The following is a 17,158-nucleotide window of genomic DNA, read 5'->3' on the forward strand; positions in this document are numbered from 1 at the left end:
TTCTCTGTGGGGGCGGGGGTAATCAAGAAGGACAGAGCACTGCCCTTTCTGTGCACCACGAAGGTGCTCAGTGATCTCTAGCTCCATATGACAACTTCAGGGTCAGTCACACACAGTCCTACTGGGAAGTCTTGTGGCAGGTCATCTGTTGGTCCTGCTCTGCTTGCGATTTATTTTCCTTGACAGTTCATTCTTCTTTCTGTCAGAACACTCTCTTTGCTTTCTTAGAAGCCACCCCCTTGGTCTCCCCACTGCTGTCTCTGGCACAGTTTCACTACAAAGCACATCAGTAAGCCAAAGCCTGCTGAGTCGACTTTTCAACTGTGCTGCCTATCACGTGATGCTCCTCCTCCCAAATAACAATTCGCTGTGGGTAATATGTTCCTAGTTACTCTTCAGCTTCCAGACTTGGGTCTCAGAAGAGTTTCATAATGACTATACACATCAGTTCTCTTATCTCGCTGGGAGAGTCTTAACAGTGCTTGCTGTTTAAAAAGTATAATTGTTACCATGGTCACTTATTTTTGTGCCCCTTGAACAAACTCAAAGGTCTTGTGGGAAACAGCATTCTTTTTCCAATAAAAGGGGCAAAGCTGATATACTTTTCTTTTTTTTTTCACTTTTTAATTTTTTTTACCCTATTAAGTGACTAGCTAGACTATGCATTTGTCAAAACAAAAGACAAAACCTAGAAATGGAGTGCTGGCACCTTTACAATCTCATCACATCTTGCCTTTCTGTATTTGCCAGTTTTATCCAAAGACTAATCACAAGTTTGTACAAAAAGCTTTAATGGTGCAGTTAACTTCTTTCTACAGCATTTAAAGCCACAAATGAATAAAACATTTACACCCAGGAGGAGTAATTTAGTCAGACTAGCAAAACACGCAAGAAACCAAATACAAAACTGTAACTACTCAGTCAATAAAATAAAACACAGCAAAACTGCATGGAAAACATCTGATTTTTTTCAAGGGTAAGATTCCCAAAATTGAAATATTTCCATTATTTTCTTAGATAACTTAAAGACAGTACTCTAACAGTCCTATTTTAATTGACATGATAGCAAAATAGCTCCCAAAGAGAATCCATTGAAAATACACTCTCCTCAGAAAATTATACCAGTTTTAGAAGTACAGGGGAGCATGATCATTTACATGCCTGATACAGCAGTAACTACTGAGGCTCAACCATTGTGTATTTAGGAACATTGCTGTATGTGCAGCTGCCCTCTTAGATCATTATCTTTTAACTAAAATCCTATATATGAATGGCTTGTTTTATCCTAAATGTTTTTTGAAAATAACCCCGAAAGATTGAACAAGAAAATTAAATTAAACTAGAAAGACAAAAAAACTGTTCTCCCAGTCCTCACAAATGTGAAACTTTACTGCAGGGCAAGCTTAGAGAAATAGTAGCGACAGAGATTTTTTTCTTCAGGCATACTTGAAGCTGTCAACTCAACATTCCCACTCTTCAGCCATTTTTTTACAAGTGAAGTGTATGTTCTGCTGCAGGCCAAATGCAATACATATAGAGCCAAACATTGCAAGTATTACCTCATTAGACGTATCTTCCAGCTTGTTCTGGTAAGCTGTCAAGGTACACCTCAAAGTCTCAACGACATAGCAGCTCAGAGGTTTATCTTTGTCCTCACAAATGCCTGAAGGAAAATACAGAACAAAAATTAAGCCTTAAAGCCACAGAGAGAAAATTACTCACCCTGGATGTGAGGTATTAGAATTAGTTATGGCTTCAATAACAATTCAGAACACTGAAGAGCAGCCTTTTTTGCCATGAGAGATACAGCTGTATAGCCACGCTTTCACAGCAAATATAGCTGAAAGACACTTGTATAAAAGCTTTAATAGAAGATACAGAACTGTAAATTCTGGATTACATTTATACATAATGCATTTGGTATGCAGTCTCACATATTATTTCTACTGTGGTCAAGACTGTGTCATTCAGTCAGACAAGCCAACTTTGAAACCACACAATTATATACTTTGAAAAACATGTTGTCTTAAAGTTAAGAATGTTACACTTTTCCTGACATTATTTTGCTGTTGTGACTAAGCATGCATATCGTAATGCACTACTTCATTTATTTAAAGCCTTACCAAGCCAAAGATCATATGATTATGTTATGCTTGGAGAGGACTTAATAACATTTTAAATTATCTTGAATTTTATTCTAAAGGAAATGAGAAAAAAATATTATCTGTCTGCAGAGTTCTATGTAATGGTTCAATTAGAAGTCTGATATATCCATTACATACACACTAAACTTATTTATTAAACCTTAGATTAAGACTTCTGATCTTGCTGCCTTAATTATGGACATATGAACAAGTCTGACCATTCCAAAGTGCACAGAACAATGTGTCAAGAAAGCAAAACAACATTGTATTGATCGAGAGGTCACAAGATGTCAGCTGATATTCAGTTTCCAAGAACAAACTTTTATTTTTTCCTGGTGTTACACCACAATACTAGGTTATTGACAGACCATTCTCCTCCGCATTATTTATATTCTTAAGAAACATTTATCACTTACTTTGTAGCAAATTATAGTATCGACTTTTCAACAATTTTTAACATGTTCTATAAGCAAAACTATCTTTACCAACTCTTAATTGCAGGCTTATTTTGCAAAAGTGAAAATATCTGTGGGATTTTAAATCTAGGAAGGCTAAATCATCATAATTCCTAGCATAACTAAACAATGATACAGGTGTTTATCACCAGTGTCATTAAGCAATTTACACAGAGTGGCTCATAAAGTCCAATCAGATACTAAAGTCTGAACCTTTTCTTTGGCTGTCCATAAAACTTTATCAGAGGAGGTCCACCTACATACTTGCAGGGCATTTTTAAAAAATTCTATAATTAGCATCATCTAAAAAGCATAACATTCTACTAAGGAATTGTATAAAAATAATGAAATTCCTCCTGTAGGCTACACATAATACACCAATAGAACTCAGTGGAAAACTTACTTAAGTGCACAAGTCAGAATGTATTGCCAACTGCTGTTCACAAAATTTTTTCAGTTAGTTAGCCTCTTCTCTCCCGACTTTTGATAATACCAGAAAGTATAAAGTGCTATTCAGGCTGGACTAGCTGTTACAGTCAAAGTCCCACCTATTCAATATTTGCACACATATTTGCAAGATTGCTTTCAGTAACAGGAGCAAGATCGGCTCTACAGCTTGCACATCCCAGTGAGAGATCTCTGTTCTATCAGCCACTCCACCCACTTACCACAGTTTCTAAAAGTCTGTAGAGTCAGGGAAAAACCAAGAGTTTCTTAATGACACTTCAGAGCCCGGTGAATCCTAGCGATATCCCAAACAACAGTGCTACACTTAAAACCAATCTAAGAAGAATTCATAAAATCTGACATCTTTTAAGAAGTTAAGATTTCACATTGAAGAAAGTGACAAGTGTGACCTTACCATAATTTTTATCATATAACCAGAGCCATAGCTATGCACAGAGCTCCAGTCCAGTCTTCTCAATTACAAGACCAACCTCTCACTACTACCCATTGTAGGAACATTCTGCATTGACCTTGTTGCACAAAAAAAGTAAAGACTATTTTTTCATACTGGTAGCTCTAGCAAAATGGTAACACACAATACTCATTCAGATTAAAACAATACCTATTAAGTCAATCCAAGAGTTATCTTCCATACCATAGTTTTTGTCAAACTGTCTAAATAATGTATTTTCATATTTTAAGTCTCAACCTGCAATGATGTCAATAACATAATGTTTGCCAAAATCAGAATTTTTCCAGTAAACTTTTCATCCTGTCATTCCTTGCCTTTACTGTAACCCTATATCTAGGCAGCTCAATCTGCCAATAGAATTACACAATCAGCCTATCTGTATTAGCTGAAAACAAATCTATGGCTTTAATGCCACCCAAATGTTGTCTGACTTCATACAACTGTGCAGGAAACACGCAACATAATCCAAATGCATTCTGTTGTGGAAGAAGCACTATGTCAGCAATGAGATAAAAAAACCCAACCCAGTACTTGAAGTGTACAACCAGTATTGCCCAAGAGATTGAGGGAAGAATTTGGGGAAAATGCCAAGCTCCATACGAGTCTTACAGAAGTATAAAAGTGAATAAATTCTTAAATCTGCTCTTTCAGACTTTCTGCTAGCTGTACTGGGCCAAGGGTAGGAAAAGCAATAATTTTCTTCGTAACAGCTCACATGGTGCTGTGTTTTAGATTTTTGACCAAAAAAAGATGATGCTAACACTCTTAGTACTTTGCACTCATTTCACCTTTTTTTTCAGATTACTACAACCACCATTACTTTTTTCCTGAAGACAAACATTCCTAAGAACATACCCTATTGCTGAATAACTGCACAATGCCATAAACTGAAAAGATACAAAGTGAATTCATGCAAATGGACCAATAAGAATAACAATGCTCTGGAAAAATTACAAAGGTCACTGGAAAAGGAGAATACATGGATTTATACTTGTTATTTTGACATGCATAAAGAAAAAAAATAAGCTTTCTGAAACTATTTAGGTTTTAATCTCTATTGGGTTTGCACGGGCTGGTTTTTGATAGTGGGGGGGACTTCAGAGGTGGCTTCTGTGAGAAGCTGCTAGAAGCTTCCACCATGTCCAGCAAAGCCAATCCCTGGTGGCTCCAAAGATGGATGTGCCACTGGCCAAGGCTGGGCCAATTAGAAATGGTGATTCTGTGATAACAGGTTTAAGAATAAATCAAAACAAATGTTGTGGTGCCGTTTTAATTATCACTACAGAGAAGCAGGAATGAGAGCAAGTGAGAAGAAAAACTCATCTGACATCAAATGGAGAAGAAGAGACAGGAGGTGCTCCAGGCACTGGAGCCCACATTCCTCTGCAGCCCATGGTGCAGCCCACGGTGAAGCAGCAGTGCCCCTCCCGCCTATGCAGGGCCACAGGGATCCACCTGCAGTCCATGGAGGAGCCCCACATTGGAGCAGGCAGATATCTTGGAGGAGGTTGTCATCCTGTGGGAGGACTGTGGAGAGAGGGCCCCTGCTGCCAGGCTGGAGTAGCCTGTCCTTGGAGGACTGCACCCCATGGAAGAGCGACCCATGCTGCAGCAGTTTTGGGAGGACTGTTGCCTGTGGGATGGACTCACGTTGTAGCAGTTTGGAGGGAGCTGTTGCTGATGAGATGGAGCCATGTTGGAGAAGCTCTCAGTGAACTGTCTCCCGTGGGTGCAGCAGGGGAAGGACTCCTCTCCCTGAGCAGCAGGAGAAGCCACAGGTGATGAACTGACCGTAACACCCATTCCCTTTCTCCTTGTGCCAACTGGGCAAGAGGTGGAGCTCACAAGGAGGGAGGGGTGGAGGGTAGGTGTTTTCTTAAGGGTTTGTTTTACTTCTCTTTATCCTGATTTTGTTAGTAGTAAGCTCACTTCTTATCCGTAGATTAAGCCTGTTTCATCTGTGATGGTACTTGACGAGTAAACTCTCCTAGTCCTAACCACAACCCATGAACCCTTTTTGTTAAATTTCCTCTCCTCTGTCCAGCTGCATGAGTTAGCAGCTTTCATGGGTGCCTGGCATTGAACCAGCATCAACTGGGCTAACGATCAATACTATCAATAAAAATATAGTATTATCTTCTCTTTACTGTATAGCCTAATAATCACAGCACTTGAATTAAGGGGCTGAATCTTAGTGTTGGATCTTTAATACTGACAGATTTTTAAATAGATCTCTCAACCCCTTGGGCTCAATGTTGACCATAAGAACAGGAAAGACTTCCCCAACAGCTGTGGCTCATGTAGCCCCACATCTAGTAACTAGACCACAAAGATTTATTTAAGATTTTTACTTTTATTGGCATATAGGTATTCCCATTTCAAATAAAATAAGAATTTTTTTTTTTAATTTGAATACTATTAAATACAAAAAATTTAAGTACACCACAGTGATAATATAATAACGCAAAATCATTAAAAATTAAATTTCAAACTTAAAAGCATAGCAAATATGTAGAACAAAAGTTTTAGTCAATGTCTATTCTAATATTAAAAGACTGTAATTGACTGTAAAGACTAAGTCAATCCACTGCAAAACTAAATTCTACTTTCCACCTCAAGATCACCTCTTCAGTGATCCTAAAGCTTGAAAAAAAATCTATTTAATTTAGTTTAAAAGTTTACCTCAATCAAAGCAAATTAATACTCAAGGTACTGTTATTGAATTTCTAATATTATAGGAACAAGTCAAAGCTGTTCTCAACAAGGCTTACTATCCAAAAGACAATTGCTGCTTTGGAAACCGCACTTTGGCAGCAGCACCCAGCTCCCCCCAGAGTTACTTAAGCCCTTTTGAGCATGTGGAACTTTGCAAAACTGTGGAAAACCTACACTGTTTAAGAGCTTTTCAACTGTAAAGCTACAGACATTATCATGGTAATCACATTTATAATTACAGACTAAAACTTATACCAGTTCCAAAACAAAAAAGCATATAGCCTATGCAAGAAAATCAATGCATCACACAATCCAAGCTCACCTTTTAAGGACAAGAGAAATCCAAAGAAGTTGATTCTTTATTGAAATTTAGTATCACCAGGCCCTAAAAAATATCCCTTTGTGAAGATACAAAAAAAACGTATCTTTATTTTAAACTGTTTTTAGCAACCCATTTATGTCTATTGTTGCTAAAAAGCGCAAAAACATATCATGATATACATAAAATAAACCCATTTGCTCTGTAAGCTCCATTTTACTTGTTTTCTTCCAGTTTACTTACACTATAAATTGGAAGCACTTTGTGTCTAGGATGCAATTTTTCTAACAGGAATTACAGTTTTAAATGAAGGTTTTTAAAAGAGTTCAATTTTCCGCTTTAAAAAAATCACTAGCTTGATGTTAAAGTTCAGCTTGTTTATGTCAGCCACTATTTCAAATGTCCAACCAGGCAGCAGTTTGTTAAGTCTGATACAATAATTATATAGAAAACCAGGTAGCAGAGTGACAACCACTGACTTACAATTTATTTTAATGAAAAAAGGGAAGTATTTGTTCTGTATCAGATTAAATGAATGCAACATAATACAGGTCCACAATCAACTGTAAAAAGTATTGTGTTGCATCATGTGTCCTACACAACCTTTTTGAATATATGACCTTTAAGCTGCTGAAGGTTGCCTCAGAATTTGGCTCAGTTCAGGCAAAACATCTGTTCCCTTTGCAGGTATACTGTAAGGACTTTTTTCTCAGTTGGATTTAGAGCACAGCAAGTAAGCCCTTTTCTGACCGATCCTATACACCCCAGCATTTGTAAATCAAGCTCTGGGCTGACAACAGCAGGTCCACAATCCATCACCCTTTCTCAGCTAGCAAGGCCATATGACTGCTGTGAGAACTGCTCTTATCATGTCATCAAATCAAAGCATGTTGAGAAGAGGGAATGCAAGAGGCATCTGCAGAATTCCCACAATGTAGTGACTTTGGAACATTGACAGATGCATCTGTCATTTTATACCTTCAACTAACCTGCTGTCCGCTGGTCTGACATAGCAAAGCTGTCCAAGAGTAACTCCAGCTCTCTCATGTTGTTTTCATACGTCTCTGTTAGAAAGACCTGGTGTTTCTTGGCCTTTATTTGACAGGAGGAACGGACAAGACAAGAGGGGGTGGGAGAAAAACATTAAAATAAGTAAACAGAAGAAAAACACATCACACTGATATATTTTTCCTTTTTAAATTTAAATTTCTGCTGTATTTCTTTTTATGTCTTTTCTTGAGCCAAGAGACCTAACATGACATAATAAATAACATAACATAACACAACCTTGTAACACAGAGCATAAAACTAAAGGATTTCAAAAGCTTAGTCTTCATCATCTTCTGCTTTAGAAGTATCTTAATGGACATTAAATTCTGTCCATCTATGCAAGCAGTGAAATCTAATGTTACATCCTACAAGGGCATGCAGAAAGACACCCAACTACTGGCAGACAGGCTAGAAATCCATGATTTGGCACTCAGTCAAATCCCACACCTATTCTCATTGCAAACCTGCCTACTTCAATTGTTAATATGTTCCATGCTATATAGGGATTTCTTCAATACCAAAAACTCATCCTTGTTCATGAAACATAAAGCTACAGAGTTGTTATCCCCTATCATTGAATTTTCTCAAAGAAAGCTGTTCACTAAGTGCAGTCTATTGTTCAAATCAAGACACCAAATTTTTCGAGGTCAGAAAAGTTCTACAGCAGATTTTTTACATCACTACTATAGAAGGACTATACCAAATCATTCATTCAATTTATATCTGATATTATAACTTGCAGTTTTCAAAGATATGCATCCATAATTCCAGATAAGACCACGGTCCTTTTAAGTATATGTAGTTTTGACTTCTCAAGTATGATTTTAGCTGCTGACTGACAAAAAAGTAATATACCTCAGCAATTTAGAAAACCTAAAAGCAGCAAAAAAAACCCCCAACCATTCCTACCCCCCACCCCAACTCAAAAGGAAACTAGATTTAAATAACTTCACAATTTTCTAATGATAATGGTTACAGTCAAAGATGTCTCATGACTTCTAACTGCTCAATTTATTCCCATTCTAAATTGTAACACATATTTGTATCATTTCCATTTCTACTTGGTAATGGAAAGTTAACCTTTTTTACTGAGCAGAATTCTACTGTTTTCTATCATATCTAGAGACTGTTGCTTTAGTTATGCTTCACTGCATGTCAAAGAACCCAGGCAATTTCTTATGTGTGGGAAACATCCTCCCCAGGAAAACTGCTACATACTGGTAGCATAAAACTGTCAGGATAAAAAAAAAAAAAAAAACAAGAAATGCATTTAATTCTCTGCAGTGTTCTTCACTATTCAGTTTAAATATTTTATAAATTTGCTTTACTCTCTCAGTTTTAATTATATGTACTGTATATCAACTAATATATTATTCATATGTGTTTTTCAGTGTTAGGTCCTCTGTAGCATTTACACACTTTTCCTTGTGTGAGAGTTTGTACTACACTTCATAAAGAATTTCCAAATCACTTCTATACATTGAAAAATAACGAAGGTTTAATTCCTTCACCATAAAATTATCTATATAAATGGAACTTGTAAATGTTGAGATCCAGTACAAATATTTTATGGGATGCAAGCACAATAAAGTAATTTACTCTTGTGTACTGACATCATCTCAGAGACCTCACAAATTAAAATGAGGGAAATATAATGATATGGAAACATCACAATAAATTAAATATTCTTTTTACATAAAATACGCCAGCATAGAGAAGGTGAAACTAAATCTTCCCAGAAAAACATTTTTCTATGGAAAAGTAAAATGTGAGAATTTTTTTCAATCTTCTCACCCAATTTTTCCATTTTGTTTAGTTAATTTACCATAATTTAACTAGTGTGTTCCAGTCTATTCAGCCTTCGCCACTTCTCTGTGCTTTATTCGCTAATTGCATCTACACTTCCGAAGTCAATTTTAGTCCCTTTTTCAACAGCAATAATGATCAAAAGGAAATTACTTAGACTAGCCAGTCTCTCTACACTTGAACTGCAAAATATTTATTATCTTTCCTTTCTAACGTCTATATTCAGTCACCATCCCCATTATCAGAAATTTAAGGAAAAAACTGCTGTAAATTCCACTGCTGTAAATTACACTAAAAATGCAGGCACAGTCATAAAGGATCTATTATTGATCTGATTTCTTATGTCTCACTGACAGGTATCTAATAAGAATGTATGCAGTCATAAAATCTTGAATTTAAACTGACAGGACCTGTGGAGGTCATCTGGTCCTACTTCCCACTCACAGAACAGTATGTTCTGTGAACAGTAAGTCAGATTAGGCAGCTCTGAACCTTGTTCAGTCAAGTTTTGAGTATCCTCAAAGATGACATTTCAATAAACCCTCCAGGCAACCTGTTCAAATATCTCAGAATCCGCATTGCGAGTTTTTTTGTTTTCCCCTTACAGGTAATTATAACTTTCCTGTTTTCTCTTCTACTTCTAATGCAGAGATCCAAGGAGAGCATAGCTCCATCTTCTCCAAAAGCACCCACCTGATAGTTTACAGCAGTATCTATTATCTCCTTAGTTTTCTTCAGTCTGAATAAACACAGGGAGTATGCATAATGCTTTACTTTGAAAAGGAAAATGGACTGTACAAGTATAGAGTCAAACACAATCAATTGCAGCTGACAGATTCAGCTGTTCCAGGAGATGTGATTACAATCCTTCTCAACAACCCCATCCATCAACATGTTTTGCCATTCCTGTAGAACTACTGGAGAAGTACAGGTGTAATTGTTTCCTAGGTTATTTCAAAAGGGAAGTCAATTGACAAGAAAACCACTAAAGCCTTTTCATACAGAGATTTTGCTTCACAGACCACATTAGTAAACAGGTGGAAGAGTATTTGTAAACTCAATTAAAATGTATAAGTCTTCTGCTGACTTTGTTTACTTCCTGTACACCAGAATGAACCATTCTTGACCTAGACAGTGATCCTTGAAAACAACCTTGAAAATCCAAGGCAAGGTCTGCATGGATATGCAGGGTACTCCTAAGTAAATTCAAGTATTAATAGGAAGCATAAAGAAGATTGTTCAGACATACTAAACTTGGAAAAATACAGATACATTGATAAAGCCTAGAAGGATATGTTTAGGAATGCCAAAATCCACCTAAAGTTGAATCTGATGTGGGATGTGAAGAAACACAGAAAAAGATTTCTGAAGTACATCACCTGCATAAGAAGGACTAGGCAAAATGTGGGATCATTGCTAATGAGGAAATGATCTGGTGACTAAGAGAGAGAAAAGGCCTTCTCATTGATTTTTCCACTTCAGTCTTCACTCAAAGAACCTGCCCTTGGGAATTCCAGGTCCCTGAGATGAGTAAAATTTCCATGAAAACTTGAGAACTTAAAATTCTCAACCTATACTAGAAGTATTTCTAGTATAGAAAAATAGTACTCCCTGAACCCAGAACATATGCTGAATTTTAGCATATAAAATGCTTCCTTGAAACAAACTTCATATCCTTAAAAAAGGCTCCTATTATCATAAAACAACTCTTGAGGACAAAAACCGTTTAGTGTAAAATGTGCTTGGCAACATTAATTAAATCACCAGTTATTAATTTAATCACCAGTTTCAAAACACAATTGAACTTTTAAATAAAGAGAACCCAAGCATTTTTCATTAAAAATACTGTAAACATAAATGAGGAGAAAATATTTTTCCAAATACTTTCTATCCTTATCTGTAAGGATAACTTGAACTATTCTGAAAACTGACTGCTTATAGAATTCTTCCGTTCACTGTCAGACATGTGTTAATCTTCCAGAAAGGTATTTTTATTTATCTGGACAAGTTCCTACTACCTTGGTTGTAGACATATTTTCTTTAACTACCAGTATTTGATTTTTGCTCCTGTTCCCATATAGAAATGATGTCCCATTGGTTTTGCAGCATTTTGCAAAAGCCACGGTTGACTAAAATAACAGTGAACTCTATACACAGTTCCAGGACAGCCCAGAGAATCTGACGCTGCAAATGTGCATCTGAATCTCAAGTTCAATAACTTTTAAAAAATAAACATGTGGGCAAGACTTTAAGGCCTTACCTTAACAAAACCACTGCAGTAGTAAGCAGGGAGTTGGGGTCCAGCTGTACAATGAACAGACTTAATTCCTGAGGAATTTTTTCTACTTTGTCTACAGTCACAAGGAGTTCCTGGGGAGGCTCTCTTGCACATGGACTTATTAACCCACTCAGTCTGTAGTATAAATTCCAACTCGTGATAGCAGAGTAAGAGCCAAATACAGAACTATCCACATAGCCACCAAGGAGCAGCATGTTTAGATATGCCTTGAAAAGTGCTATTGTAAATTCTTTACAAAAGTATCAGAATGTTTACCAGGCATGACCTTGAGGGAGCAAATCAAAGCATTTAGAGAACTACAAAAGACTGCTCCACAGTTCACAAAACACAGGCTTTACTCAAGTGATGCTCTGTAAAGCAGAAAAGTGGCACAAATTTTTCAGCAAACAGGCATAAATTGTATTATAAAAACAAAACAAAACAAAACCATCACTGACAAACTCTCTCCTTGGGCTTCTATTTATTTTTGCTCAAGTTATCAAACTATTGAATACTTCTTTTGTTTTCTTATATCAACTGGCATATTCAAAAATCTCTAGAAGAGTCTGGCAACATGTAAGTTAAATACAATCTCTCAAGAAATTTAGTATCTCAGTCTTACAAATTAATCAAAAGGCTCAAGTTTTATTGAAATCCTTCTTGTCCCTCCCCTAAAAAGAGATTTGTTAGAACTTTTGCTGGGAGAAAATATTATGAAGTATCTCTTTGGGTTTTGGGGTTTATTTTTTTGTCCAAGTCAGAGAAAATTTTTTGAGAACTTCAAATTTTAGATGCCTGTCTTCCAACACCAGGACATCACAGCTTGAGTGACCTCTGTACTTCCCAAATAGATGAAAAAATTGGTTTGTTTGAAGAAGATCATTTAAGCATATGCTTCAGACTAACTAGTCTTCTTACATTAGGACAATAATAGAAGGAATACCTGGGAATAAAAACTCCCCCCCCCCATGTTAAGGCAAGAAAAAAACAATCAATGTAAAACAACCTTAATTAATGCACAAAATTAATGAAGAGTGTGTATCAGGACTGGGATATTTTTTTTAACTGAAAGAAACTTTCCACATTAAATTGCCCAGATGACATTACATGTTTGCCACTGTGCACCAGTTTCTACTCCACAGAAGTTGTAGAACAGAATCATAATCCTCAGGGTGCTTTATGGTCTGTTAAGTCAATACCTAGGCAACTTCTGCTAAAGAACAATGCTTAGTGTGTACATCCTGGAACTAGATTCTCAAATATTTCTGTTCTGACATTCAGTGTACAATAACCTACAATGTGTTTATGGACAGCTGAGATGCAAACAGAGCATGACTTCAGATGTGGCTGTAAGAGGAAGATTTACATGCCATGGGGAAAAGCCAAAGCTGTGTGCAATCTATTACACAACTTATATACAAATTATGCTAGTCCTGATAGAATCTGTTAAAGGGGGTGGAAATAAATACACCTTCCAAATTAAAGGAATTTATACTAAGATACAATATTTTAATTATTTCGCTTTTTTAATATGCATTCTGATGAACTGGCAAGTTTCCCAAATTTCAATTTGCATTTCTCATAAAATGAAAGTTTAACATCTCCTGCTTGTCCCATGCTAAAATCATCCACTACTAGGTACTAGAAATGTAAACTTAAAACTCCTAAAGATACCTCTTCTTCTTTCCATGGGGCAGGAATACAGCTGGGGCTGTTTCAATTTAAGCAAAGTGTTAAATCACAATGGCCATTCTAAATTCCTGTTCCTGAAACTAAAAATTTCTAGAAACCCTAGTTAGAAAATGACAAGCTTGAGACCAATTTCCTCAAGTAAACATGATGTAAATATTGAGAGCTTTCTCATGGTGAGCATTCATAAGCAATTTTATTTGATAGTAACAGATCCTATCACATTTGACCCATGCAAGTCTCTGACAAACTTCTGCAATATGCTGATATTTAAAATTACAAGCAGAATAACTACTTTACTGTAGATTCAACTTATTATCTATTAGGGGGAAAAAAATAACTTTTTCATATAAAGTTTCAAAATAATGTACTTTGTGTATCTTACAAATATTTTAGAAATGAACCCATTAACTCATATGTTAACAGTTCTGTGAGAAACCAACATAAGACTACCAGACTGAAGTGGAAAATATGTATTCAGGATGTCTAATGATGGTACAAAATATAAGAAAGTAATTAACAGATCAAGAAAGCAGGACGTGGAAATACAGGGAAGAGAACGCACTGACAATTTCACACAATTTTAGTATAAATAAAGGGAAGCCTAATAACAGTACATAGAATGTTATTAATACTTAGTTTCTGCTATAGCCTTCTGCTTTTTGATTTTGGGAAGAAAAACAAAAAAAAAGCTATCTATACTGAGTAAACAAGACCACACACAGGCACTCCTGCTTCCCAGTCAAATACAAAATCTTCAGGAAAAATAAAAAGCCATCCAAGGTGATAAAAATCTAATCCCACAGGGGACCACTAATACAACTCTTCAGAAAATGAGTATTATTATTACCTGTTCAAGACAGTCTTATGGCTTGAAATCATTCCAGTAAAACAATTAAAACAACCTGCTATATGAATTAGATAGTTCTTTCAAGTGGGGCAATCTATTTGCTTTTACTTTCAGTTACACAACGTTCATTTTGAGTACACTATTTAATACTGTTGTCATTACCAAAAAGCCTGACACATGAATAGAATTTTGTCCTGAATTCCTGTCAGGTATAACATACATTTTACTATGGAATTTTTCTTTGTATTCTTTTTGTGCCTGATAAAATTATTTTTTCAGGTTGACTAAGGCAGCAAATGTCTTTTAATACTTCAGTGCTTGCATTGAAGAAGCTGTGTCCTCCCAAAGGAAAAATGGTTTTATAGTTTTATTTTTCTTCAATTTATTAATTATCAATCTACCTGGGAAGTGGATAACACTAAGACAATGTATGGAATAACTCCATCAGCTGAAGAGTAGACACCAACATATCTGAAGACTCTCTGATGCACATCTCTGCTCCTAAATACTGAATAGCACAATGCCTACTAGTAGCAGGGAAGAGATCATGGTAATCTCCTACACTCATAGGTCCAAGAGGAAGCAGGAACAGAAATTTACAATAGAAAAAAAAAAGGCTGAGTATAGAAATACTGTAAATGCTACTATACAATGAAGAGAGATAAGATTTTCTAGATCATAGAATCATAAAATTGGTTTGGAAGGAACATTAAAGTTCATCTAGTTCTAATGCTAGACCAGGTTGCTCAGAGCCCCATCCAACCCAGCCTTAAACTCTTCCAAGAATAGGGCATTCACAACTCCTCTGTTATGAGCTTCTTTGTTAGGTTTCATAACTTTTCTGTTATGTTTAAGTGCCTCACAACTCTCCCAGTAAAGAATTTTTTTCCTAATATCTGCTGAAAACCTTCTTTATGTTTGGAGTCATTCCCCTTGTCCTCTTATTACATGCCCTTCTGGAAAGTCTCTCTTCAGGTAGTGGGAGGTCACAATTAGGCCACTCCAAAGCCTTCCCTTTCCAGGCTGCCTCATAGCAGAGCTGTTCCATCCCTGTGATAACTTCGTGGTCTCCTCTGGACCCTCTCCAACAGGTCCATCTCCATCCTGTGCTGAGGACCGCAGAGCTGGATGCAGCCCTGCAGGTAGGGTCTCACCAGAGCAAAGTAGAGCAGAGCAGAGGGGTAGAATCCCTCCCCTGCCCTGCTGGCCACAGTGCTTTGGATGCAGTCCAGGATGTATTTGGCTTGCTTTATTTCAGCAGGGTCACATCCAGCCTCTCCTCCACCTGCACCCCCAAGCCCTTCTAGGTAGGGCTGCTCTGATCTGTTCATCCTCAGCCTGTGTTGACACTGGGGGTTGCCCTGACCCAGATGCAGCACCTTGCACTTGGTCTTGGTAAATAACATGACATTTTCATGGGCCCACTTCTCCAGCTTGTCCAGGTCTTTCTGGATGGCATCCTGTCCTTCAGGTGTGTCAACTGCACCACTCAGCTCAGTGTCATCAGCAAATTTGCTGAGGGTGCACTCCCATCCCTTCATCTATGTCATTAATGAAGATATCCTAAGCTTTTTGTTTTGACCCTCCTGCTATTAAAGAGGATGGCAAAATTGATATTCAAAGTTGGGGTGCTTAGAGACAGTGGGAAAGCAACAACTGGTCATATAAAAGGAAAAATATTTCAGAAAATAATGCTGTGAAATACATGAATATGACAAATATACACCAAACAAACAAAAAAAAAAAAAAAAAAAAAAGAAAAAAAAACCCAATCAACTAAAAAGTTTGTCACCTTCAAAGAAGATATTTTCAATTTTTGCAGTCAAATGCTTACATTAAAAACATTATGCAAAATAGAAATAAGCAAGTCTACAATAGTAACTAATCAAGCCATTAAGAAAAAAAGAGAAAAAAAAGCTTGGGTAGGAAGATAGAACATTCTTCACAAAAAATCCTAATCCATATCTACAAATTGCCTTCTTCATTAGGAATGTTACTCTTCAGTAACATTAGGAATGTTACTCAAGAGTAACCATATAGAGTTACTCAAGAGTAACTCATAGCCATACTTTTGAAATAACTGTTTTCTGCAAATAATTCCTGAATTAAATACTTGGTGTATCACTTAAAATGCATTTTGGAATCAGTTTCTCCAGTATCTTATCTGTATTTACTCTTGTTTCACAAAACAATGGAATATAAATAAATATCAGAGTAATGCAAAGTCAGATTTATTCCACAGCTCAACACAGCAAATGCAGATTATGTTCAGAGTATGTTTAAAAAACCTAAACAACAAGTGCCATAGGCTTTTTGCCTTACCATTGCAAGTTCACTCTGTAATTCACTGCAGCTTTTTTCAGCATTCCCTAGTCTTGCAGAGAGGTCCATAATTACCTTCTTTTTTTCCTCAATCACTTCTTTCATTTGATTGTTTGAGGAGAAACATTCTTTTTCTAATCTGGAAAAGTTTCAACATTAAAACATTTTAATCAGAAATACTTATGTCAAGTATTCTACATATTTTTAGAAGACAATCTGGGTATCACATCATGTTACCACGTCATATGACTTATGAAGCTGCTTGCCCTATTTTTTTTTTAAGTGAAGAAACTTAAATATTCCTTCTAATAAAAACTTTTCAGTTATGGTTATGTTCTTTTCCATTACCAAGGCCTGTGTTAGACTTCCAGTCATAAATTCATTTGACCATTTGAATATGGACTCCAGATTACATGTAATAAAAAGAAGTCATCATATTTTAATTAACACATTAGTTCTCTTCAGAAGGACATCGCATCTTGCATCATCAGCACTGATTTCAAGTACAAAGCTTGCTCCTTGAGTTTCCACATACCTGAATATATTCTTACCCTTGTCCTGGCCAGAACAAGGTTAATTTTTGCAGTAGCCAAGAGTTGGCATGGATAGGA

At 36.4% G+C, this 17,158-nt stretch overlaps 1 protein-coding gene across 9 annotated transcripts in view; it reads right to left on the minus strand.

Moving 5' to 3' along the window:
- CCDC171 (coiled-coil domain containing 171) overlaps nucleotides 1–17,158 on the minus strand; it is a 159,956-nt gene that overhangs the window by 103,357 nt on the left and 39,441 nt on the right. For all 9 annotated transcript variants that reach the window (XM_054004235.1, XM_054004233.1, XM_054004232.1 and 6 more), the window contains exons 9-11: nucleotides 16,548–16,686; nucleotides 7,542–7,644; nucleotides 1,560–1,663 (exon numbers count right to left, since the gene is read on the minus strand). In XM_054004235.1, coding sequence (XP_053860210.1) covers nucleotides 1,560–1,663; nucleotides 7,542–7,644; nucleotides 16,548–16,686 — 346 coding nt within the window. The remainder of the gene's footprint in view (nucleotides 1–1,559; nucleotides 1,664–7,541; nucleotides 7,645–16,547; nucleotides 16,687–17,158) is intronic.

Source organism: Vidua macroura, chromosome Z (genome assembly GCF_024509145.1).
Source record: "Vidua macroura isolate BioBank_ID:100142 chromosome Z, ASM2450914v1, whole genome shotgun sequence".
Classification (NCBI taxonomy): Eukaryota; Metazoa; Chordata; class Aves; order Passeriformes; family Viduidae; genus Vidua; species Vidua macroura.